The sequence below is a fragment of the Vanacampus margaritifer genome, chromosome 4, assembly GCF_051991255.1.
Source record: "Vanacampus margaritifer isolate UIUO_Vmar chromosome 4, RoL_Vmar_1.0, whole genome shotgun sequence".
Taxonomy (NCBI): domain Eukaryota; kingdom Metazoa; phylum Chordata; class Actinopteri; order Syngnathiformes; family Syngnathidae; genus Vanacampus; species Vanacampus margaritifer.
In genome coordinates this window covers 32,055,943-32,080,256 of record NC_135435.1, presented here as the reverse complement: position 1 = coordinate 32,080,256, position 24,314 = coordinate 32,055,943, and the positions used below count along the sequence as shown (strand labels likewise).

Genomic DNA, 24,314 nt, shown 5'->3' with positions numbered 1-24,314 from the left:
TATACTGTAATTAAACACCAAGATATTGAACCGGGCTAACAAAAGTCTGTTAGCTTCATGCTAACATTAATGTGCAAATCCCATCGACAAGCTAACGGAAATTAGCATCGATATTATGTTAGAAACTTTCAAACATTGTTCTTAATTATGCTGCATGCTTTCCGGTAGTGCTCAATGCTGCCAAGCAAGTTGTGGTATAACGCAGTACTACACCAGCGGAGCGCATCTCCGACACGAGGCTCCTTTTCGGTTTCTCGTTTTTGCCGAGGACATTTTCTTTCCTGGCCTATCAAGCGAGATGGACACCGGAAGTATTTGGAGGATAGGAGCGTTGGAAATCTACGAATGCTGAGGAAAGTTGCCTGGATGCAAAAGGTGACCAACCTTTACGAAAGGACATTACTCATAATTATTTACGGCAGCAATATTTAAAGCAACGGGACACCAACGCTCGAGTTTCATGCTCAAGACTTTTAAAAGGATACTTTGCTTATTTATTCATTTTTAGCAGAGAAAATAAAACACATTTTTTCACCTGATGTCGACGGAAAATGACATCACCATTTCCCAGAGCTTTGGTAACGACCAATCACGACTCACCTGTTTTCTGGATTTGGACGTGTGACGTTCGCAAACTGAGCACATCAGCGGTGGACGGGCTGGTTCGTGACGTCACTGTGTTGCGTTGCTGTGTGGGTCCACGTAACAGACACACTTGAAGTAAAGTTAACCAAAAGTTGATGAAACGTGTCAGACATTTGAGTACATACTTCCTGTTAGTTGCTCTTCATCCCAATATACGATGACAGCCAGAGATGGCAAGTAGAAATACTTCGTTACTGTACATGAGTAGCTTTTCCAGTACTTTGTACAGTACTTCTTTATCAGCCTGTTTTGTAGCTTTATTTGTTGCATTTTTACACAAGTGTCTGTATCTTTTACATGTTCAAAATAGGGTTGTTACATTAGTTTTGAGTGTATTAAAGGTTACTCAACACCAAATCAACTTTTTTTTACTGATAAACTGTATCAACTGATGTCTACAAATGCGCTCTACATGTCATTACTGTGACATTTTAGTGCATGTTTGTTGAAAGCTTGAATTTGTGGCAAAACCGTGTGTTCGGCGCCATCTTCAGGTAACACACTCGGATAAACTCAATTTGTTTGTACTCATTACACGAGACAATACATACACGTCACTTGCCCCGCATGACGTATTCGCCGCCACCCACAGGCTCGTTCTCGTACACGCCTCCTTAAATGTCTTCTTCGTGAGTTGCTGCTGTCAATCACAGTCAGACCACGCCCAACCCTCTCAACTCACTTGTAACCCAACGGTCCTCGGCAACACCCCCTTTGAGCGCCAATTTCAAATCTTAGGGGTGAACCAGGAGTCCGACTTCCTGTTGAGTTATCCTTTAACAATTACACCAGAGAAAGAACATGAACGTGTACAGCAGATACGACGTGCCCGGCGATCAACCCGCTGGCGTGCTGGTTAGCACCAGACAATTTGGTGGGATAAAATCTTCAAGCGGATCCATTTTCATGGCTCAAAAAGTTAGTTTAAGAAAGATGCTAGATGATGTAGCATCCATTTTTGAGTGGGGCGTGGTTTCATACATTTAGCGGACACGCCCACAAAATTCAAGAGCGGAGACAATGGCGTGATTTTTCGCCATTTTGATGCCTCATTTCAAGACTTGCGGGACATTTCTTTTCACTTTACACAAACGAATATTTCTATTTATCACAGTGACACTGTTACATTGTAAACAAATCAATTCATTCGGAAAAACATGCTGGTTTGGGGCTTACTAAATGAGTGATATAAACTGTATTTGTGAATGAATTAAACATATTTTTGAAGATGTAGTACAAAAAGATTGAAAATATGTACACTATAAAATCGCTGACTGTGCTATTGGCCCGAAAAATGGGTCGAAAGATGCAAATCCTTCATTCATTTCTTTTTTTATTTATATCAACAAGTACAATCGGATTTACGTGCAACATACTGTACATATTTAACATGGACATGAGGTGCGGTCCAGTCGGGGTCTGGCACACGCACAAGCCACCGTCCCTCGGCCTGAAAATCAAACTGTGCTAAGCACAGAAATGAGCTGGGGCCTTATTCATTCTGTTGTCATGAAATCAGTCACAGGATTAGTTGTTTGTGCAGCAAAGATGAACATTTTGTGACATGACATACGTGTGAAAGTACACAGACTTGTCTCAATAAATCAAGCTGGCTGAGCCCATACCACAGAACCACTACAAATGGTCACCAGCACATTTGTTTTTCTTAAAAATTATGCTCACTAGAGAATTTTTTTAGTTCATGCGCACACGCACGCACAAAGTGCAACTCCATAGTTGTTCCAAGTGTGGGTTCGTCAGTTTCACCTGCCTGGCAGAGAACCTTTTGCCACAAAATGAGCAGGGAAATGTTGACACCCAGCGTGTGTTCTTGCGTGTGTTGTTAAATTTAACTTAAAAGTGAATCTTTCTCCACAAATTGAGCAGGCAAAAGGTCTCTCTCCGGTGTGTGTTCTGGTGTGATTTGTTAAGTGTCCCCTTTGAGAGAATCCTTGACCACAAACTGAGCAGGAAAAAGGTTTCTCTTCAGCGTGTGTTTTTGTGTGCTTTGTTAAATGAGCCTTCCTGGAGAATCCTTTCGTACAAACTGAGCAGACAAATTGTTTATCTCCAGTGTGTCTTCTTGCATGTTTTTCCAAACTTACCTTCAAGGTGAATTTTTTATTACAATCTAAACAGGCAAAACCTTTCGCCCCAGTGTGTGTTGTCTTGTGTGCTGTCAGACTTGTTTTTCTTGAGAATCTTTTCCCACATGCTGAACAGGTAAAAGGTTTCTCTCCAGTGTGTGTTCTTGTGTGTCTTACTAAATCTGTCTTCATAGTGAATTGTCTACTACAAAGTGAACAGGGAAAAGGTTTTTTTCCAGCGTGCGTTTTTGCATGCCTTATTAGATCTGTCTTCATAGTGAATTGTCTGCCACAAACTGAGCAGGCAAACGGTTTTTCTCCAGTGTGTGTTCTTGTGTGTCTGACTAAGTATGTCTTCAAAGTGAAACGGCTTCCACAAATTGAGCAGGCAAAAGGTTTTTCTCCAGTGTGGGTTCTTGTGTGTCTTATTAAATCTACTTTCAAAGAAAACTGCCTATCACAAACGGAGCAGGCAAAAGGTTTTTCACCTGTGTGTGTTCTTGTGTGCCTTCTTAAATGTCCCTTCTCAATGAATTTTTTCCCACAAAAGGAACAGGCAAAAGGTTTCTCGCCCGTGTGTGTTCTATTGTGTGTTACTAGGGTTGTTTTTCTCGAGAATCTTTTACAACAAACTGAACAGGCAAAATGTTTCTCCTCAGTATTATCGTCCTCGTCCTCATCATTGTCAGAAGAGTGCAAGGTTATGTCGTCACTGTCAGATAATGGAGCCAAGAGGCCACCCGATTGTGCTCCTCCACAGCGGCTACCAAGACTTTCCGTTGTCGCGTGTTGACTTAAGCGGTTGCGATGAGGCTCCGCTACTCTATTATCCTCACTTGGGCCGATATCGTCATCTTTTTCACTCTTGAAAGTGACAAAGGTCAATGGGAAGTTGGTGAGATCCTCTCCCTCCTCCTCTTCCTCTTCCATGGAGGGCGGCTCTTCTTCCTTCTCTTTGACATAGGTGGTCTCCACTTCCTCTTTAATGTGAGAGTGGTCTGGGCTCTCCTCTTTGATACAAAGGAGTGGAGGCCCCTCTTCATCTTTGATTTGGGGGGACGAAGGATCCTGTTGCTCAGAAATGAGAGTTTTTTCACCATTGCCTGCAGGACAAGAAGACAAGCAGACATCGGTCGGGTCAAGGCTCATGTTGTGATTTTGATGTTAGTAGTTGGAAAAGTGAGGCGCACACTCATATCTCGCCACTGTCTCTCGGCCAGGGTTATTCCAGTTAGGTTATCTAAGGTTTTCCAACTCACACACTTTTCAAAGTTCTCCTATCCGGCAAACGCTAAAGAAGCGTCGCAACCCAATCAACAAGCATCATGCTCACTGGATCATTTACGCTGTGCAATAGCCGAAGTGGATATTTTTTTGCCGTGACGGCAACTCTCCTGCTAACGTTATTTTGCCGTGAATTATTTTCCACATTTCAAGAAGTGGAAGATGCTTGATGCCTGATAACTTTGCTCTGCCGGATATGGTTAGGGTTAGGCTGGTAATGACGAGAACAGCCTGTTTGTGGTGGCGAAACAAAATGAAAACGTCATGAAAAGACACAGGTTGTTGCTAAATAAGAGTCCAAAGTGAACAAACCTGCTCCGTGGAGCACAACTGGAGGCAGCTTGCAGGGAGCGTCCAGCAGTTGACCTCGTCGCTCTTTCTCCTCCTTTGCTCCACAAACCTCCTCCGTGCGCGTCGCTGTGCCTCTTGAAGACATTTTCACACGATGATCCCAACACTTGATCATTTCTTAGCGATGTGTTGCAAACAGAAGCGGCTCTTGGTAGCGGCTAGCAAGCTAACTTAAGCTAAACTCGTCAGAGAAGCTTCATCCGGACAAGAAAATGTCGTGAATGATGTCGAAGTCCAGTCAAGTTTGATTGGTCTTCCTGTGTTTACTTCAGTCCGTCAGGTACAAATTCTGGAAGAATTGTGAAGCGTCAAGCGTGTGCCACATAGCAAATTAAAAAAATATTCGGAAACAAGTAGACCAGCAGCGGAAGTTGAAACTCAACTCGGACGGTTGTGTCCATCCTGTGGTATTCATCTCTAGAACTTCCCACGCTTGTCGTCTGGTGTGTATTTCCTTTGACAAAAAAATAAATAACGATTGAATAAGAATTGATGGTGCACGCGTCACATTGGAGTGTTTTCGACGGCTCGCTTCAACGACTATGTGCCGATATACCCCCAAACATGGCGGTATTGCGCCGGTCCATGTCACGTGACAAGGGCACGTTAGATGTGACGTCACCCATGTGACTGCCGCTCCCCCCCAAAAAAAATATTTATTGATAAATTGGTCATATACAGTAAAAAGATATCATTACCGTACAAATTACAAATAAAAAGTATTGAAGACGATGACAAAAAAAGATAATACAAGTCAAACAACATTTATTATTGCAAACGGACCTTTGACACATTGAAAACAATAAATTCCCTGGAATCTCTGGAATACAGACCTCTACCGATCTAAAAACCAACAAACAAAACACGTCATAGAAAAGGATCCAGTAGGTTGAGAACCAGCCAGGGAGGGGGCACATGTGGTCAGGAAAGCCGCCCCATAGCGCCCCTATGTCGGATATGACAGACGAGAGCCCCCCCCCCCCCCCCCTGCTGAGGCTCCAGAGGTGGCACTTTGAAAATATTTTGAAGATTGGTTGAAAACCTTTGGGAGCAGTTCCATTTTACATGTCAAATAACTTCATATGTGGAACAGCCATGAGTTAAGTTGGTTGCATTTATTCTGCTGCTCTTCTCGCCAGTCAAGCCAAATCACCTTTATTTTTAAAGCACATTTCACACACGAGGCAACTGCGCTTCACACAACCAAAAGCACACCTGCATTTTTTTTAAGAACAGCTGAAGACATTAAAGGCAAAGCAAATAGAACATCCATCCATTCATTTTCTCAATTGCTCATTACAAAGAGAACATAGGGAGCTTATTGAAAAACATCCATTGACATTTAAAATAAAAATAAATAGCCTCAACTGACTGGCTTCTCGCCAGTGTGTAATCTTGTGTGTCTTGTTAAATTCCTCTTTACCGAGAATCTTTGACTGCAAACTGAGCAGGCATAAGGTTTTTCTCCAGTGTGTGTTCTTGTGTGTGTTGTTAAATTTGCCTTTATAGAGAATCTTTGACCGCAGACTGAGCACACAAAAGGTTGTTCTCCAGTATGTGTTCTTATATGAGCTATTAAATTTGCCCTCTGAGTGAATCTTTTATCACAAAATGAGCAAGCAAAAGGTCTCCCACCGGTGTGTGTTCTCATGTGAGCTGTCAAAGTGTTACTTTGTGTAAATCTTCGACCACAAACTGAACAGGCAAAAGGTTTCTCCCCTGTGTGTGTTCTTTGGTGTGTTAGTAAATCTCCTTTTCTGGAGAATGTTTTACCACAATCTGAGCAGACAAAAGGTTTCTCTCCTGTGTGTGTTCTTGTGTGTCGCTTCAATGATGACTTGTAACAAAAAAATTTGTCACACTCAGAACATTTTGCATACTTTTTGTCAGTGTGAAACGCCATGTCAACATGAGCGTGCTCATCATCATCGTGTTCATCATCATCATCAGTGTCAGAAGAGTGTAATGTTATGTTATCACCGTCTGAGAGTGGAGTTAAGGGGCTGTGCCATTGTGCTCCTCCACAGTGGTCTTCAACACCTTCTGTTGTCGGGTGTTGACGCGAGTTGCTGCTTGAAATCTCCGCCTCTCTCTTCTCCTCACTCGGATCTTTGTCTTCCTCTTCTTCACTCTTCAGGACGACAGCAGTGAATGGAAACCTGCCGATGTCATCCTCCTGCTCTTCTTCTTTAAAGTGTGGCAACTGTGGATCCTCTTTATCTTTAATGTGGGAGCTTATCGGCTCTTGAAACTCAGGATGGAGACCTTCATCTGCGACGTCTACAGGATACAAGATGTCAAAAACAAATGGTTTGCTAAAGTCATGCTTTGCTCAGTCTCGAAATGGAGTTAATAATGTTTAAAATGAGAGAAGCGATCCTTTAATGACCCCATAAGAGAAATATATAAATACACTTTAGCTTCAAATAATAAAGAGTTTCATTAGGTCAAAAGACTCACATGCAAAGTCATGAAATTAGTGTGCTGAAAGATTTATTTATTTATAGACTTTTGGTTTTTAGCGGTCTTGGGAAAAACAGCAAAAATGACAACATAAACCTGACAAAAATGTGCCACACTGATTTGCAATAAAAGCGTGACAAAAATCTTGCATTGTAAACTGGGGTGTGTAGACTTTCTATATCCACTGCAAACACCATCAAGTGATAATCAAACTGAATTTGAAAAGAAAAAAACAATATAAAATAATGAATAATTAATCCGTAGGTGGTATTGTGACCCGTTTTGGGCTTTTTGATGGTTCTGACCAGGCCATTTCAAAATAAAATACTGTCCACGGGAACGTATTATCATGAGCGATGCACATAAAAGGTACACGTCCTTACATTTGACTACTTGTGCTCCTCTTTAATTTTTAACCGCTTCAAACAACCATGCGACGCATATGTATGAATGTTGGAAATATAATTGTTTGCAGTATCGTTACGTGTGTGTGCATCAAAGATGTCTAAGCAAAGATATTTAAAATCCACTGCAGTCTTGCTTTTCACCAGGAGAGGGCACTATTTACTGAAGCTTCACAAACTAAACCCATTTTTGAAGCAATTCATCCAAGTGGTTCGGTGCTTCACAAAAGCCTCATTTGGTCACTCATCACTTGCTGTTCGCTAGCAAATCAGTGCATCATTCTAGAGATTTTAGTAGACCATGAGACGTAAAAGCCACGACAAAGAAAATGGCATCGTCTTGTAAATTAAGCTCAGCAAAATGTTGCTTTTTACTTTGACGTGTTCCTGCTTGATTATGAGTGTGATGGGCATTCTTCTGGATATGCGTGAATTTGATTTCATGTGAATGTCACTGTGGATGGTATGATAAAGAATGACACGCAAAAACTGTCACTTCTCTGAAACAGTTTGAGAGAATGTGAGAGATTACAAGATAAAAAGGTTATTAAAAATTGCACCAATCTTCTCAATGATTGGACATTTGGGATGCTTGTTGATTTCCCTTTCCAAGTGCAAGTACAAGTACAGCAAGTTTCATTCAATTAAAATCTGCTTGGTTGATTACACGAGGTGATTTGGCATGGAATGAATAACACACTATCAGAGGGGCAGGTTGTGTGTAGTTTATTACACAGTCTGTCATTTATTTTATTATCTGTTTGTTGATCGTGGAACTCGATGGACGTCATACTACTGCTGCGTAGTAAGTACCACTCTGCCAAATGCCACCTTTCACTAAAACGTCACCCTGGTCACCCCTTGAAAAAGTTCTAGCACTGTATTAGATTGCTGTACAAAAATAAACAAAATCATAAATAACAGTGTAGCATGCCAATGATTATTTCTGATTTAACAAAAAATAAAGAAGCGAGAGTAAGAAGAGAGAAAACCTTTTCCGTGGAACACAACTTGAGGCTTTTTGCAAAGCGCATCCAGTCGGTGACGTTGTCGCTCGTGCTCTTTTCGCCAACTAAGTTCCTCCTCGAACTCTTCTTTCACAATTTTTGTACACATTGCTGCACGATGAGACTAACTACTCTTTAAACTCACGTTCGCTCTCCAAAAAGCGCCATGATGCTAACAAACGCCGTGTTAGCGACTAGCGAGCGAAGCTGAGGTTGTCTAAAAAGCTTCGACGTGCATCCAGACAAATTTATCTGGGCACAGAAGTTTAATTATTATTATTATTATTAGGTCACTAAACGCATCGATTCGCTTAGTACTAATCAGGAAGAAGTATTTAATGAAGTGCGTTCGGATTGCAGCAGAAGCAGACAGCAGTACGACAACTTCTTCTTCTTCTTTTAAATGACTGGCTGCTCTCATCTCCACTGTGTATACCGCCACCTAGTGTGGAGGAGAGCGTAAAGATTACTGTAGTTTAAGAAACGAAAACACACATTCTTCACACATATAATACATAACTGCAGTGTTATTAAACCGACATCATTCAGAACAAAACCCCAGACACCAAGTCCTGTCAATACAGAGCCCTTCCTTTAAGATACTCTGTATTCGTACGGCAACACCACTGTTTGTATCTACCGTTTAGAGGCTAGCTTTACGTTCTCGTTCACTCAGTGTTTTTTTGTTTTTGTTTTTTTGTGGGGGGGGGGGGGGTAGGAATGGTACAAGCTTACGAGACACACTGTGATATATTCGCCGTAGAGACAGAAAATAATGTAAAATCAATGTATTCAAGTTAGGCTGTTATAGCAAGTGGCAACGTAAAATGGCCGCCGGTGGCGTTACTCTCGTGTGTCTGAAAACCAAAGAGAATCGCGGCTGATAAGTGTACATCAACTTGTGCATTAAAAATACTTGTGTGACTACTTTGCTTTTTTGGAGAAAATGTTCTCCTCGGCTATTTTTGAGTGACTTTTATTTCAAGATCCGGTATGTGGTGTGTGCCAGCGCCGCCGCTCGATGGCAGCATTGCCTTGGCCATTGTGTTCTACGATCGGATGTTACCTTGAGAAAACCGGAAGTAAAAATGCTTTGACTACGCGACTTCAGTGTGTTACGTTCCGAGCAGCGAGTTTGGAACGTACTGAAACCTCGACACGGGACATCCATTACTACTTTACGGGATATTTAAATATATAGTGATACATATTGCGAGTATTTCATTAATATTCCTGTCCAGATAAACTCATCTCATTGCACGTTGAAACTAGCGTAGCTCGCTAGCCGCTAACAAAGAGAAGCGTTTGTTAGCAACACAGAGAGCAAGTTTGAAAGTAAAGTGTTGTTGAGTGTCGCGTGAAAATGTCTACAAAGCGTGTAAAACAAGAAGAGTACGAGGAAGACATTTGTGGAACTAAAGCGAGCGAGCTTCAACGTCAACAACCGGACGTTGTTTGCAAGAAACCGCGAATTGTGTCCCCCGGAAAAGGTTTCTTCACTTCGCACTCTTATCATTCATTTCTTAACAATGTGTCCGGTTTTCGTGTTTTTAATCACCATCAATGACACACTTTTATGATTACATAACATTCTGTACTCCAACTTGTGAGTTTTTAATGACGTCCTCCTGGCAAATGACTTAAAGGACATAATGTGCGCCTTGTGTTGGACCGAAATGCAGAATTTGACACTACTGTGGATCACAATATCTTGCTGAATCAATTACACTTCCTTGTAGACACGTTTTGGATCAGTTTACAGCCTATCTGGCAGACAGAACGGTCTGTGTAAGCTTTTGTAATTGCTTTGCAAAACTTGACTTGAGCAAAGCGTCTGCGCTTTTCTTCTTGTGTCCTGCAGACTTCACGGAAGAACATCTTGATCTCGAGCAGCAGGAGCCAGAAGCCCCTCACTTGACAGAAGTTGAGCAGGAGGACGAAATCATCTCATTTCCACTTACCGGCGTCATCGTCAAACTTGAAGAAGGTGATTGAGCACTCAGTGGAAGGAACAAGCTCACATCCTTTTCGCTTTGTGATCACTCGGTGACGACGAAACGTCAATTCGGGGAGAAAAGATTGAACTGCGATTTTTCTGGCCGATGTTGCGGTTTGAATCGAGTCACGATTTTCTTCTAATCGGGCTTCAGTCGTGCAGTGTTAATGATGTACCGTAACATTTTCAGACATGCTAAATGACACGTGTAAGCATAAAAAAGTGTAATGCAAAGATGAAAACTAAGTCGAAATTGCTAACAAATGAATTGATTCACAAAAAACATTCAACTAAAAGACCGATAAGAGTCTTAACTTTAAAGAAGTATATTTAAAAAAAAAAAGAAATCCTACTTTTTCAAGTTATTATTTTTTTAGCTATTAAGGCTTAGTGTTCCATTAATATAACATTCTTCCATGCTTAAAGTGTGAACCTAATTAAGACGTTTTGTTGAATATTTCCTTCAAAAATTGATGTTTAAACGTCCGCATATGGAATCGATTCGAGAATTGCGCACTGTAATATCGCAATATATTGCTGAATTTTTTTTTTTTAACAAACCTACCAAAAACCAAGATGGATGGTCACCCAAATGTATGTGCGCATCTCTATGCATGCCCACTTCATGTTCTGAAAATATTGGAACGATGATCGGGCAATATTTGTGCTTTTAGGGATGTTAAGAGAGGTTACGAAGAGGCAACGGTTTTACGATGTCTATAAAATAAAAAATATCGCGGCCATCGTTCTAATCTTTTTGGACTATGACGTGGGCATACGTGCACATAAATAGTGGTGATGATCAGTTGTTGGACATTAAGCAACGTTGAGTTTCCTTTTGGAAGCTCGGCCGAGAAGAACACGCAACCTGAAATAGTTAATATTACACCAAATGGCAAAACGTGGTTATGCCAAATAGCATTTTCATCGCAAAATGGACCAGAAAACAAGCCAATAATGAACAGCAACCTGTTACAAGGCGCGCTAGTTTGTCGTGACAAGATGGCGCTGCACAGATGATGTCATTATGTTAGATCCACGCAGGGAAACAAACTGGCAGTGGGTGATTGTTAGGTTCCACTTGAACACTTGATGCTGTGTTAAGTCCTAGTTTGACAAAATTAGCCTGAAACAAATGACCTCTATTTGTTTTTTTATGCATATTGCCATGCTTTTGAATTATTCTTAGTGTTTCTAATAAGTCCTAACGTTGTTCTTTTGCTCATTTGAAGCATCGGAAGCAGAAGATGAGGAGGACAAAGAAGCCCCCCACCATCAAGAGGAAGAGGAGCTGCAGTTTCCTGGCATGAAAGAGGAAGAGGATGAAGATCCTCTGCACATGAAAGAAGAGGAGGCTTTCACAGAGGGCCCGTTGACCTTTGTCCCTTTGAAGAGTGAAGTTGACGGTCAAAGTTGGGAGAGCGGAGAGGCGGAGCCTCCAAGCAGCAGCATTAGCTCAAGTCGACACGTGACAAGGGAAGGCGATGGAGAATCACAAGCAGACGGCTTATTCGCTCCACTATCAGATTGTGATGATGCAACGTCACACACTGATGATGAAGATGAAGATGAAGCTGATAAGACATTCCACACTGACAACAAACGCTGTGAATGTTGTCAGTGTGGAAAAAGTTTTGCTGACAAGTGGGTTTTGAAGCGACACATGAGAATACACACTGGTGAGAAACCTTTTGCCTGCTTAGTTTGTGGCCAAAGATTTGCTTACCAAAATCATTTGATAAAACACACAATAACACACACTGGAGAGAAACCTTTCGCCTGCTCAATTTGTGGTGAAAGATTCTCTGTAAAGAGAGACCTGAGAAATCACATGAGAATACACAGTGGGGAAAAACCTTTTGCCTGCTCAGTTTGTGGTCAAAGATTCTCTATGAAGGGAAACTTAACAACACACTTGAGAACACATACTGGAGAGAAACCTTTTGCCTGCTCAGTTTGTAATCAAAGCTTCTCTCATAAAAGTCAATTGACAGTCCACACAAGGACTCATACCGGTGAGAAACCATATGCATGCACAATTTGCAGTCAAAGTTTCTCTGAATACAAAGATTTGAGAGAACACTTAAAAACACACACCGGTGAGAAACCTTACGCATGCACCGTTTGTGGTAACAGCTTCTCTTACAAGGGACATTTGACAATACACACAAAAATACACTCTAGGGAGAAACCTTTTGCCTGCTCTATTTGTGATCAAAAATTCACTCAAAGAGAGGATTTGACAAGCCACACAAGAACACACATGCGGTAAAGAAGGCTTTGACCTGCTCATCTTGTCGGCAATGATACCGATTGTTGGAAACGTCAATCCTGCGTCTCGCTCTCATACTGCTCGCAGTGTCACATATGACATGCAGCAAAATGGAAGACAAGTCTGCACCTCCTGTATGTGAATTGTCAATGTAAAGAAAGTTCTTGCATGTTTTAAGCAGAAAATATGTTATTTAGTTATAATTTAAATATCTCAATAAACTTTTTTTAAATTGAGTTAGCACTTATTTAAGTTAGTTATCATTGCAGTATTGTATGGAATGTTTTTGTTTTGCTTTCCATCCGAGCAGGCTGCATCACTTAAGACACCTTGAACCTCGTGCTGTCCTCTCGACTGCTTCACTGGCGTGATGATGAACTGGAAAATTCGATTTTTAATCTGAAACCTTTTTTACTAATGATCTTTTTGTATTCTGTGTACTTTCTTCAAGCTTCCTATGGACGCGTGTCAAGAATTAGCACTCGTGTGAAAACACATGAAGAAATGTATCTGCTTTGTCCAACGTTTTGGCTTCTGCACGTCAAATGAGTGAGAGTGACACAATCAACTTGTACTGCATACAAAATGTGACATTCAAGAGAAATAAACATCTGAAAGTGCATTGCTATCACATGGCGCTTCTTGGTCACGTGCCGGGGCGTTGCACTACCTTCATTGCTATGTTTTTGATTGATTGCCTAATGAATATTATCTTTTTGGTCTCGGAAATGTTTGCGTGCTTCATGGAGAGATGTCGCACGGTGCGAATATTTCTGTTGACCGCTAGCCTTTTTTTCTTCTTCTCTAATCATCATTTGAAAGTCAAATAAACCACTCAAACTGCAGTAATACGTTTTAAGTGTCCATTTTTGATTTAGCGTGACAAACTGACTATCTTGTATTCTGCTTTCGAAGATCAATTTAGTTTTGATCATCACAAAACATGCTCTATGGCGTCTTTTTTTAAGCAGCAACACGGACCTTACAGAAAGTTCCCCTGTCGGTTATTCTCCCCAAATTCTTGGGAATCATCATTATGCTCCCCAAAAGTAAGACGAGCAGCGATTCTTGTTTTTGCCTAGATGGGAACTCTGCCATAGATGCCGTTTTTGTCCCGCAGTCTGTAATTACTGAATGACCTTCAACGAAGCGATGGCGCGCCTGCACGCACTTTTTTCCTTGTTGTTCCTTTCTGACGTCCTCGATGACTTGTTGCTGTGCTCTTGGAGCCGCTTTTTGTTCACCACTGTCACGTCTTCTCGTGGTTTGCTAGAGTCCACAAGTTTTACGTCAAAATGTATCCAGATTGGATTTTTCCATCTCTCCTTCAATGCCTTTTTGTAAGGGATTTTGGCGTTGAGATCTTTTTTTTTTTTTAACTTGATTTTGCCGGATAGGTTTTATTGAGGTGATTTGTTGATTGAAAAGGTCTGGAGGTCATCAGCCTTGGTTCGCGCTCAGACAAAATACACTCAGCTTTCAAAAAAACAAACAAAAACAAGATCAGCGCAGATTATGAACAAGGGAATTCCTTCACACCGTGCCAGGTAGCTTCACCATTTAAAAGTAGCACTTTAATGTTGATGTTTACCCGCGCCTGGACAAGAAAGAAATATTTCCCACAGCTATTTTTAAGCCACCCTTTGTCTGTTTGGGTAACTTGGCACTTACCTGTCGAATAGCAAGCAGGCCAACTCTGCGTCGCTCTTCAACCCAAGCCGCCTCTTCAGAGCTCGGAAGCGGCTAAATAATGCCAAGCCAACATCGACTCTGCACGTTTAGTTGTGGTATACTTCATTTTTTTCACTCGAGTCACTCACGCCCCCGTGAATGGAATAAACGTCGTTCCGTCGGCGTTTTTATCCATCAAAAGGGTGCAGCCATTTTGACATTGCACGTCACGTGACCACGCAAGCTCAGAAAGGAGGTGAGCAGCAATTTTTCACTTGACTTCCACTTTTAAGTGCCTGGATGTTGAAAAAAGCACCACACAAACTACATCTCACAGTTCTTATTATTATTCGTACAGATGGCACAGTTTGACAAACCAAAACACAAAGACAACACCGTTCTTATGTTAAAGCACTATTTCCTTTTTTTATTCTGACAATAATACAAATAGGCCTACTAATAAGAATACCGTGAGTAGTTTTCACTTTCTTGGGAGGGATTCTCAAAGGGGTCATTTCAGAAAGAAAAAAAACAACGACGATACAGTATCGGTACTGTATGTGCAACGCATGACACAAATAGTTGATGTTTATGTTGTGTTTATGATGTTTACCACAACTGATCCTTGCACATCTGTGTGACGGCGACTTGCCAACCGAAAAAAAAGAAAAAGAAAAACCTGTAACTGGAATTGTTGAAAAGCATTCAGAACAAGAGATGACACTTTACAGTGTGCTAAAGGTCAGCGCTTGCCAACACAGCCCGAGTTTCTTCCGTCTCTTCTCCAGCTTCACTGACTGCTGCTCTTCTTACCAGCACATCTGTGTCGCTTCACCTCACGCTTGACGTAAAATCTTTTATCACACACACTACAGTTGAACGGTTTCTCACCAGTGTGTGTTCGCGTGTGTGTGGTTAGATTTTTCTTCTCGGTAAATCTTTTACCACAAACTGAGCAGGCAAAAGGTTTTTCTCCAGTGTGCGTTCTTGTATGCATTGTTAAATCTCCCTTTTGAGTGAATCTTTTCCCGCAAAATGAGCAGGCAAAAGGTTTTTCCCCAGTATGTGTTCTTGTGTGAATTGTCAAATTTGTGTTTTTGGCAAATCTTTTGCCACAAATGAAGCAGGCAAAAGGTTTTTCTCCAGTGTGTGTTCTTATGTGCATTGTTAAATTGGTCTTTAAAGAGAATCTTTTCCCACATAGTGAGCAGGCAAAAGGTTTTTCTCCCGTGTGGGTCCTTGTGTGCCTTATCAACAATGACTTTCTGTCAAAAGTTTTGCCGCACTCTGAACATTTCACATGCTTTTTGTCAGCGAGACTCGACATTTCACCTTTGGCGTGTTCATTGTCATCCGTGTCTCGAGAGAGTGAAGTTGCGTCGTCACTATCTGATGACGGCGGCTCTAAGAGGCGGTCTGATTGAGACCCTGCAAGGTGGTCTTCATCACCTTCCTCACTCTTCACAATGATGGTCAAAGGGAATGTGGTGACATCCGCCTCCTGCTCTTCTTTTTTAATGTCTGCCCACCCCTGCTGCTCGACACGAAGATCTTCTTCACGCAAGTCTGCGGGACACACGAACACACAAGGTCAACTCAAGTCCGGCAGTGCTCATAAAAGTCTCAAGCTGTGAATTTGATGTTCTCTAATAATGTTTGTACATGATTTTGGAATTGAAATGAAATGAAGTCGCAACGTGTTCAATTCTCCGCCATTTTTTTGGGCCCGCCAGATCGTTTGCTATCAATACTGACCATTTGAAAAAAGAACCTAGCGGTTGGCCCACGGGCTGCCGTACAGGGCGGTCTCGTCTGCGTTCAATGTCTCAAAAGCGACAGTTCGCCGCATTGTGCACAAGATGGCGCAAAACATTTGGCAAAAGCACACCAAAGTCATCTCCTTCCCATCCGCGCATGAGCTTCAAGCACTTGGAAAAGGTTTCGCCAAATTGTTAGGAACGCTCGCATTTGAAAACGTTGGGGCAATAAATGGAGGCCACGTCTGCGTAAAACCACCAAGATGCCACAAGTTGGATTTTCTTAATCACAAGGGTTTCCACTCCGTCATCATGCAGGCAATATGTGATGCAGACGGGAAACTTTGGGCCATTTTTGTGGGCTACAGAACAGCAGAGTTTTGAGGAAAAGCTGCTTGTACAGAACCCAACGTTTCCCTCCTCTTGGTTGCGTCACAGAAAAGCCCAGCAACAGTTCAACCGTTTTCATTTCAGAGCGCGCGGCGTCATCCATCGAGCGTTTGCGATAATGAAGACAAGATGGAGGTCGATGCTCTTCTGAGGTCTCAAAGCCAAACCCACCTTCGCGACCTCTGCTCGTCGCGCCCTGCAACCGTTTTGCACAATGTGTGCATCGACAATGGTGACACGCTAGAGCCTGATGAGGACATCGCCGGAGATGACCTTGACCCTCGGCCTCCGTGGAAACCGGACGACGGCGAATCACACAAGGAAAGGTCAGGCAACACCACACGGGACATCGCAGCTGTGCTCGTTTCTGTCCACTTTGGATGAGGCAAAGTGCTTGGCTGGATTTGACTTGACAGCTAGCTTGAATTGAATTGGACATCTGAAGACTTGAACTGTTGTTTTTTTCTTGAACTGCGAAGGGTGTGTGTGCTTTTTAAACTCCTATTTTCAAACTTTTAATGCTAAAATGTCTTTACTGTTTCATATCTATAGCACATATGCGCTAATCAAAAACAGCTTTAAATTGGCTGACAATGCATTGTACTGAATGGTAAATAGGCGGGGTCACAGTGGTCGACTGCTTAGCACATCTGCCTCGCAGGTCAGAGGTCGTGGGTTCAAATCCGGACTCAGGCCGTAGTGTGTGGAATTGACATGTTCTTCTCAGTTCTCTCTCACACACCCCAGAAACATGCATACTATGTAAATGAAACTATAAAATGTTTGTAGGTGTTAGCTCTTTATGTGGCTGGTGACCATTTTAGGGCGAGCCCACTCTAAAAAAAAAAAACGGTAAAGAATGGATCGAACTTTATTCAGCATAGACACGCAGTGAATATTTGGCGTAACGCCATATCCACATTTTTTTATCTATTAAGTTGAGTTATATTATTAAACACACAGAATGAACATTGTCACACTGCAAAGGGTAACACTTGTTAGTGAACAAATTAGTGTAACAAGTCAACAAACCTTCTCCATGGAACTGAACTGGAGGCTCCTCGAAAACCACGTCCAGTTGCTGACTTTGTCGTTCGTTCCCCTCTTTAATTCCACCAACTTCTTCATTGTACTCTTCTTCTTTCATGCTTTTGGCACACATTTCCCCACGATAGCCACAGCCTTTTGCACTCATACAGTACACTTACTTGCTCTCTGTCCTTGTTAGCTGTTAGCAAGCTAAACTAAGCTAGCTCGAGAATCTTCAACGTTTACCAAGGCGAGTTAATCAAACCGGACACGAAAACGTAATGTATTAGTCCCGTAGAATCGTGATGGGCGTCCGATGTCGAGGCTTCAGCACGTTCGGTAATCATTTAGGAATAAATATAAAGGGAAGCGCGTGCGGTAACGTTAAACAAAACAAAAACAGTGAAGTAGCGCAGTGGTTGGTTATGTACAGCAATTCCACTTGGACAAACTACGTCTGTTTAGAACTTTAGGGAATACGTCTAAAAACTGCAAAAGAAAAAAATGCCGATGTACAAGTAATGATATTGATTTTTAAAAATCACTTGTGATACACGTCTGTTCATATATTAAACAATAAACGATTTCGTCCACATATTGTTGTGTGTTGCCATTGCCGCCAGATGGCGGTAATGCATCTCAAGAGACAAGGAGATGTGGCTCCGAAAATATTTATTTGAAATTTAAATGCCCGACAGGAGGCTTCAACGTGCATCCAGACTACTCTATCCGGACACGAAGTTTTAATTAATGTTTTGAGTGTTGTTAAATAATGATGGACGACTGTAGTTTACACAAACGCATACATCAAATACTCATTTTGTCCAAGTGTTGTTGCCGTAGGTTATCGACCAAAAATTAAAGCATGGCGATATTGAAAATGGAAACCAGACAGTACTTTAATACCATTTTTAGATGGAACATTTGTGTAACCCCCCCCCCCGGTTAAATTACAGTAATACCACTTGAACAAATTTAGTGGTATCGCAAACGAGTGAAGTTTGTGCCAGAGGGGCTGCCGTACAGCCGTAGTTCTTCCTATTCTTCTGCATACGTTTTTTTTAAGTGACCACAGGCGCCTCACGCAATAATTCATTTCTGAATCTGTACTGAACGAAGTAAAGCCTCAACACAGTACGACAATCGCTACTTTAGTGGAGGAAAACGTCGTTTACTGAATCGTTTATGTGCGGATACACTCGTCTTGGTGAACGTCAAAGCCTTTCAGGCTAGTTTATCCTTAGCTTGAAAGCACCAAACAAAGAGACGCGCTTGTTTGCAACACATCGTGAAGCAGACATCAACTGTGAGTTTAAAGTGTTTTGATTATCATGTGAAAATGTGTGCAACAACGACATCAGCGTACGCGGAGGAGCTTTGTGGACCAAAAGAGGAGAACGAGCCGCAATCTTTACTGGACGCTGTTTTCGAGGAGCCTCGATCAGGTTTGCTCACTTCCTACCCAATGTGTTTTTATTCCAAAGCAGGAGTCACCAATTTTGAAAGTGACAGCTCCCTCTTACAGACTCATTATTGCGAAGGCCTTCCATTCCCTTTGTAAGATATTTTTTTAGTCCAATTGTGTTCTATACAAAATATACATTTTATGAAAGAATTGGGAAGAATTATAATAGAAAGTTGTCATTAATTGAATTCAATTACATTATTATTATTATTAATTATTAATTTGCCCCACCCCCCCAAAAACAAACAAACAAAAAAAACATATCCATATAAAGGTTCCCTCAGGAAATGGACCTAAATAACATGCAAACTTGTCTGTGTCATGTCCATCAATGGTCTCGTCGACTGCCACAACCATAATATTTGCTATCTCCAAATGTCAAGCCTGCCAATGTTTGAACGGTTGTTGCTTTGTGAGCAGAACCGGAGACTTGACTGAGCAAAGTTTGACCTCACCAGAATAAGTGTGTATGTTTTCTCATGTCCTGCATGCATCAAAGAAGATTTTTGTCCTGAGCAGCAAGAGTCCGAATTGTCCATCATCAAACAGGAGGAGCCAGAAACTCTTCACGTCAAAGAGGAGGACCTGGAGTTCCCTCCCGTTAAGGACGAAGAGCAGGAGGATGAGATCAACAATGTTCCGTTCATTGCTGTCATTGTGAAAAGTGAAGAAGGTAACAGAGAACACAGTGGAGGATGACTTAATGTCACACTTTTATGACACACACTAAAAAGGCCCTAATTGTCTCTCAAGCAGGTCTTTTGTCATTCATTCTTCCATTGTATCAATTCTTTGCTTAGATTAAAACGTTTTTGCAATGTGTATGTTGGCTGCAGGCAGGAAAAGGCGGGGGACTTTGTTGTTCAGACAACTGTTATCTGCCGTTACACGCTGGTGGTGGAGAACTTGCTTCTTCTGCCTTTCTTGCAGACAGCGTGGGTTCGATGAATTGCCAGTGCTAATCTAAAACCCGGAATACATTTTTTTGCCTTTTATCAGGGAAGGGCTTCCGGATTAAAAAAAAAAAAAGCCAAGCAAGTCGTGTGTTGATGCTGAAACCGTTAATTATTCTAAATATTACTGGCTGCAAAAAAAAACTGCAGTTATGCACAATGAAAGACTTGAGTTTAGTGCTATGGCGTTCATCTTGTCTACTGAGTATAGAGTTTCTTTTCTTCAGACAAAAAAAACATTTTTTCCAGTAAAGAGAAACTCCTCTTGTTGCCGACAGTTTTGACTTCAGCCTTCGTCGGAGCTGTCAAACTTCCTTTTGTGTTTTTAAGACACGTCACACAGATGTTTGACAGCTCTGACGAAGGCTGAAGTCAAAACTGTCAGCAACAAGAGGAGTTTCTCTTTACTGGAAAAAAAGAATTTTTGTTTGGAAAAAAAAACGAAACTCTATAATTAAGACTTGAGTTTACCAAAGTCTTCTTGTGTCCTGCAGACGTCAGTGAAGAAGATCTTCATCCTCAGCAGGAAGAGCCGGCATACCATCATATTAAGGAAGAAAAGAAGTATAATGTCACCGAGATGCCGCTGACCTTTGTCCCTTTGGCCAGTGAAGAAGGTGAAGATGAATGCCGCTCTCGCTGCAGCTCAAGGCAGCACATGGCAACTGAAAGTGATGGCGCACCCCAAGAAGATGGCCTCTTGCCTCCATTCACAGACAGCGACAACATAACGTCACACTCTGATGAGACTGAGGCTGATGATGATTTTGATGATGAGCACTCGAAAGGTGGCATGACAAGTCACGCTGACAATAGCCGCTGGAAGTGTTCTCAGTGTGACAAAACTTTTGATGCCAAGTGTCATTTGAAAGTACACATGACAAAGCACACTGGAGAAAAACTTTTTGGCTGCTCGGCTTGTAGTGAAAGATTCACTGAAAGAGCCACTTTGGCGAAACACAAAAAAACTCACAGAAAGGAGACATTTTATGCTTGCTCAGTCTGCCTCCTAAAATTTAAAAAGCATTGCAATTTAAAAGCACACTCAAGAACACACACAGGAGAAAAACCTTTTGCCTGCTCAGTTTGTGATAAACGATTTACTGAAAAGGGACATTTAAGAACGCACTCAAGAACACACACTGGGGAGAAACCTTTTGCCTGCACAGTGTGTGATCAAAGATTCTCTGAAAAGGGAAGCTTAAGAAAACACATAAGAACCCACAGTGGAGAGAAACCTTTTCCCTGCTTAGTCTGTGGTAAAACATTCACCCAGAAGGGACATTTAAGAAGGCACACAAGAACACACACCGGAGAGAAACCATTCAGTTGCAGTGTGTGTGACAAACGATTCTCTAATAAGTATCAGGTTACGATACATAATTGTTCTGGTGAGAAGCGCAGCGCTCAATGAATCTTCAAATAGACTATTACGAAAATGACTGCACAAAGCTGTACAAGTGAATACAATCAAATTCTTCAAAGTGTTCAGTTGCTTTATATGTTCTATTCCACATCTTGAATTTGAACAGAAATATACACACACTCGACATGGGCATGACTACTGGGTGGTGTCGGTGAGTCCATGTGTGGATGTCTAGGTGTGAGCTGTGGTCACCAGAATCTCCTGCAGGAGTTTTTTTAAATACTTTTTTGGCATTCAATAAACGGCTGAGACTCCGATTTGTTTTCGTGTTTTATTAGAGAATTATAGAATATATATTATAGAAAAAGACAGTTTAACAGACAGTAAAGATACTGTATGCATCTGTGGTTGCAAAGTGCTCTATTAATAAAAATCCGAGTTGTCAGTATCCTATGTCTCTTTGTTGTAAAAGCCCCGATTGTAAAATGGCATATCTTGTATTATGGCTAAACGTGTGACAAATGGCAGCTCCTATCAAATAGCTATATGGGTCACGCAAATAATTCGCTTTACACATAAACACAAGACGAATTTTGTCCAATTGGTATTGCCGTACTGCCTTCTACTCGTATCGCGTACTCTGTACACTTTACGCAAGCACACGTTCATCTTCACGAAATGTTTTAGATTAATTTCCGGATCCTTACTTGAACGTACCGGCTGTCGATGCAGTGCGTCCAAGTGAACAAAAAAAAACAATTTGTTGGAATATGATGTGGGGTTAAACTGCGCACGTTGTCGCTGCTCGGCCTATCTTAGTTTAGCTTAGCTTAACTCGCTAGCCGTTAATAAAGAAGCAAAAGAAGCAACACATCGCGAAGCAGAGCGCAATGTGAGTGTAAATTATTGTGATAATCGCGAGGAAATGTGTGCAAAGAGGATGAAAGAAGAACAGTACGAGGAGGACGTTTGTGGAACAAAAAAAGAGAACTCGCGTCATTTACTGGACGCCGATGACACGCAGGCTGCAGTTTTGTTCCATGGAGCGGGTTTGTTCACTTCAAGAGTCACTTTTTTTGTTGTTGTTGTTGTTGCCAATTACAGTATTTGCCGCTCTTAACAATATTCAAGTGTTATGTCAAATTGAACCGTCAAAAGCGACGGTTGTCTTGTAATGCCGGTTTCCAACGTAGGAGGTGACAGAAGTTTCACACACACGAAGGTTTGGCGTTTAAACGAATCGTAGGCTTTCAAAATAGGGTTAGCTTTTCAAAGTAGGGTTCTTTGAATTTCTTCAAAATCACCCGACTTCTTGCCAAAACTGCCTGTGGCCCATAGCCCAAAAAGGCTTTACATTCAGGATTCATATAGCTTCATGCCACTGCATCTTGATTATATTAAAGGAGAGATCTGTTATTATTATTATTGTTATTTAGTACCTGCTAGCCTGTTATACATTAATGTGACATTTGGGGATCAATGGAAGATAACGTAAACATTGCCAAAACACTTAAGTCACAGCATGAGACCTGACAGAGCAAAGTTCTCAACCAATGTGCGTTTTGCCTTCTTGTGTCTTGCAGATGTCAGTGAAGAAGACCTTGGTTGTGAGCAGCTGCCACTGGATTTCCCCCACGCCAAAGAGGAAGAGGAGCCAGAGCCTCCCCATGTCAAAGAAGAGCTGCTGGATCCTGTTCACATTAAAGAGCTTCCTGCTAAAGAGGAAGAGCAGGAGGATGGAATCGCCAAGTTTCCGTTGACGGTCATCGTGAAGACGGAAGAAGGTGATGGCGAGTACGATGAAGGATCACAAACAGACGGCCTCGCAGCTCCACTATCTGATAGTGATGACGCAACGTCACACTCTTCCAACTATGATAATGATGAGCAACATTCTAAAGGTGACGCAACATTTCACACTGGCAACAATCGAGTGAAATGTTCTCATTGTGACAAAACATTTAGCAAAAAGTATTTGTTGAAAGCACATATAAGAACACACACAGGAGAAAACCCTTACGCCTGCTCAGTTTGTGGTAAAATATTCTCGAGAAAAACACATCTCACAAATCATACAAGAACACACACCGGAGACAAACCGTTTGTTTGTTCAGTATGTCATCAAAGATTCACGACAAAAGCTAATTTAATACGGCATACAAGAATGCACGAGGGAGAGAAACCTTTTACCTGCTCGCTTTGTGGTAAAAGATTCACTCAGAATGGAGATTTGAGAATTCATGCAAGAACACACACTGGAGAAAAACCTTTTGCCTGTTCAGTTTGTGGCGCAAGATTCACTGTGAGGAAAAATTTAACAAGACACATAAGAACACACACTGATGAGAAACCTTTTGCTTGTTCAGTTTGTGGGAAAACATTTAACAGAAAGACAAATTTAAAAACTCACGCAAGAATACATGTTGGAGAGAAACCATTCAGTTGCAGTGCGTGTGATAAACGATTCTTTCGGAAGGATCAGCTGAAGAAGCACAAGTGTGCTGGTGAGAAGAGCAGCAGACAGTGAAGCAGCAAAATAAACTGGACAACATCAGCCTGTGTTTGGAATACAGGATTTGACTCATCGGCTGTTTGTCAAAGACTATACTGGTATTTTTCTGTTGCGAACTTTTACACTGGTCAACAAATTGTTACTACATTTTTCAATCAGAGATGCAAATAAACTGATCTAGATTTTTTTGCCATGCATTCCAAATCTGCTCTTGTTTTTCCTCTGGGAACAGAGATTTAAAAATACAGTACACACAAGAACACACACTGGACATAACCTTTTGCTTGATAACACACTGAAGGCCATGGGGAGCAAAGGTCATGGGGTAGGAGGAGAGATGAAAGGGTGCTTCCTTAGCAAGATGGAGGGGGGGGTGGTACTCCTTCAAGGGAATTGGACTCCACTTTTCCTCACTGATGTCACCGTGCGACGGCGGAAAATTGTTTATTTGTAGCACGTGTGAGTTCATGTGTGATGTATCTATTTTTTATTTTTTTTTACTAGTAAGTAACTTCAGTTGGTATGCTAGCATTATGATGCATTTCATGTAAAGAAATGTTTTTAGTTTAACTGATGAATATGGTGATTTATGATGCTTGAGGAGGACACCGTTGTGCACTAAATGGACGTGTGCTAGATCTCACTTGTCCATCGCCACCCTG

At 41.6% G+C, this 24,314-nt stretch overlaps 5 protein-coding genes across 8 annotated transcripts; 3 read left to right on the top strand and 2 right to left on the bottom strand.

The window, feature by feature from the left end:
- Window positions 1–1,965: 1,965 nt before the first annotated feature.
- LOC144050187 (uncharacterized) lies at window positions 1,966–4,921 on the bottom strand. Of its 2 annotated transcripts, XM_077563244.1 has the most exons (3): window positions 4,751–4,921; window positions 4,329–4,656; window positions 1,966–3,835 (listed from the first exon to the last, which is right to left on the bottom strand). In XM_077563244.1, exons 2-3 carry the CDS (start codon window positions 4,480–4,482, stop codon window positions 2,409–2,411), a joined length of 1,581 nt encoding a protein of 526 aa, XP_077419370.1. In that variant the 5' UTR covers window positions 4,483–4,656; window positions 4,751–4,921; the 3' UTR covers window positions 1,966–2,408. The 2 variants fall into 2 exon arrangements, with proteins under 2 accessions (XP_077419370.1, XP_077419369.1); XM_077563243.1 differs by having other exon boundaries at window positions 4,329–4,921.
- Window positions 4,922–5,506: 585 nt separating this feature from the next.
- Window positions 5,507–17,953, bottom strand: LOC144050222 (uncharacterized). 2 transcript variants are annotated; one of them, XM_077563301.1, is made up of 2 exons: window positions 8,227–8,625; window positions 5,507–6,647 (listed from the first exon to the last, which is right to left on the bottom strand). In XM_077563301.1, exons 1-2 carry the CDS (start codon window positions 8,348–8,350, stop codon window positions 5,731–5,733), a joined length of 1,041 nt encoding a protein of 346 aa, XP_077419427.1. In that variant the 5' UTR covers window positions 8,351–8,625; the 3' UTR covers window positions 5,507–5,730. The 2 variants fall into 2 exon arrangements, with proteins under 2 accessions (XP_077419427.1, XP_077419428.1); XM_077563302.1 differs by lacking the exons at window positions 5,507–6,647; window positions 8,227–8,625 and adding exons at window positions 14,593–15,746; window positions 17,360–17,953.
- LOC144050205 (uncharacterized) lies at window positions 9,302–13,354 on the top strand. The gene is made up of 3 exons (XM_077563271.1): window positions 9,302–9,731; window positions 10,103–10,228; window positions 11,470–13,354. The coding sequence occupies exons 1-3, from the start codon at window positions 9,605–9,607 to the stop codon at window positions 12,507–12,509; spliced, it is 1,293 nt and encodes a 430-aa protein (XP_077419397.1). The 5' UTR covers window positions 9,302–9,604; the 3' UTR covers window positions 12,510–13,354.
- LOC144050212 (uncharacterized) lies at window positions 17,644–21,588 on the top strand. 2 transcript variants are annotated; one of them, XM_077563286.1, is made up of 3 exons: window positions 17,644–18,801; window positions 19,324–19,494; window positions 20,269–21,588. In XM_077563286.1, exons 1-3 carry the CDS (start codon window positions 18,696–18,698, stop codon window positions 21,186–21,188), a joined length of 1,197 nt encoding a protein of 398 aa, XP_077419412.1. In that variant the 5' UTR covers window positions 17,644–18,695; the 3' UTR covers window positions 21,189–21,588. The 2 variants fall into 2 exon arrangements, with proteins under 2 accessions (XP_077419412.1, XP_077419411.1); XM_077563285.1 differs by having other exon boundaries at window positions 19,321–19,494.
- A 174-nt stretch (window positions 21,589–21,762) lies between these two features.
- LOC144050220 (uncharacterized) lies at window positions 21,763–23,849 on the top strand. The gene is made up of 2 exons (XM_077563295.1): window positions 21,763–22,189; window positions 22,724–23,849. The coding sequence occupies exons 1-2, from the start codon at window positions 22,066–22,068 to the stop codon at window positions 23,665–23,667; spliced, it is 1,068 nt and encodes a 355-aa protein (XP_077419421.1). The 5' UTR covers window positions 21,763–22,065; the 3' UTR covers window positions 23,668–23,849.
- Window positions 23,850–24,314: the final 465 nt, after the last annotated feature.

Coding starts and splice junctions, on each gene's coding strand:
- LOC144050187 (XM_077563243.1), bottom strand. CDS start 4,482: ATGATCAAGTGTTGGGATCATCGTGTGAAAATGTCTTCAAGAGGCACA. Junction 3,836..4,328: donor AGTTGTGCTCCACGGAGCAG/GTTTGTTCACTT, acceptor CTTGTCCTGCAG/GCAATGGTGAAAAAACTCTC.
- LOC144050205 (XM_077563271.1), top strand. CDS start 9,605: ATGTCTACAAAGCGTGTAAAACAAGAAGAGTACGAGGAAGACATTTGT. Junction 9,732..10,102: donor AATTGTGTCCCCCGGAAAAG/GTTTCTTCACTT, acceptor TGTGTCCTGCAG/ACTTCACGGAAGAACATCTT. Junction 10,229..11,469: donor CATCGTCAAACTTGAAGAAG/GTGATTGAGCAC, acceptor GCTCATTTGAAG/CATCGGAAGCAGAAGATGAG.
- LOC144050222 (XM_077563301.1), bottom strand. CDS start 8,350: ATGTGTACAAAAATTGTGAAAGAAGAGTTCGAGGAGGAACTTAGTTGG. Junction 6,648..8,226: donor AGTTGTGTTCCACGGAAAAG/GTTTTCTCTCTT, acceptor TGTATCCTGTAG/ACGTCGCAGATGAAGGTCTC.
- LOC144050220 (XM_077563295.1), top strand. CDS start 22,066: ATGTGTGCAAAGAGGATGAAAGAAGAACAGTACGAGGAGGACGTTTGT. Junction 22,190..22,723: donor AGTTTTGTTCCATGGAGCGG/GTTTGTTCACTT, acceptor TGTGTCTTGCAG/ATGTCAGTGAAGAAGACCTT.
- LOC144050212 (XM_077563285.1), top strand. CDS start 18,696: ATGTGTGCAACAACGACATCAGCGTACGCGGAGGAGCTTTGTGGACCA. Junction 18,802..19,320: donor TTTCGAGGAGCCTCGATCAG/GTTTGCTCACTT, acceptor CATGCATCAAAG/AAGATTTTTGTCCTGAGCAG. Junction 19,495..20,268: donor CATTGTGAAAAGTGAAGAAG/GTAACAGAGAAC, acceptor TGTGTCCTGCAG/ACGTCAGTGAAGAAGATCTT.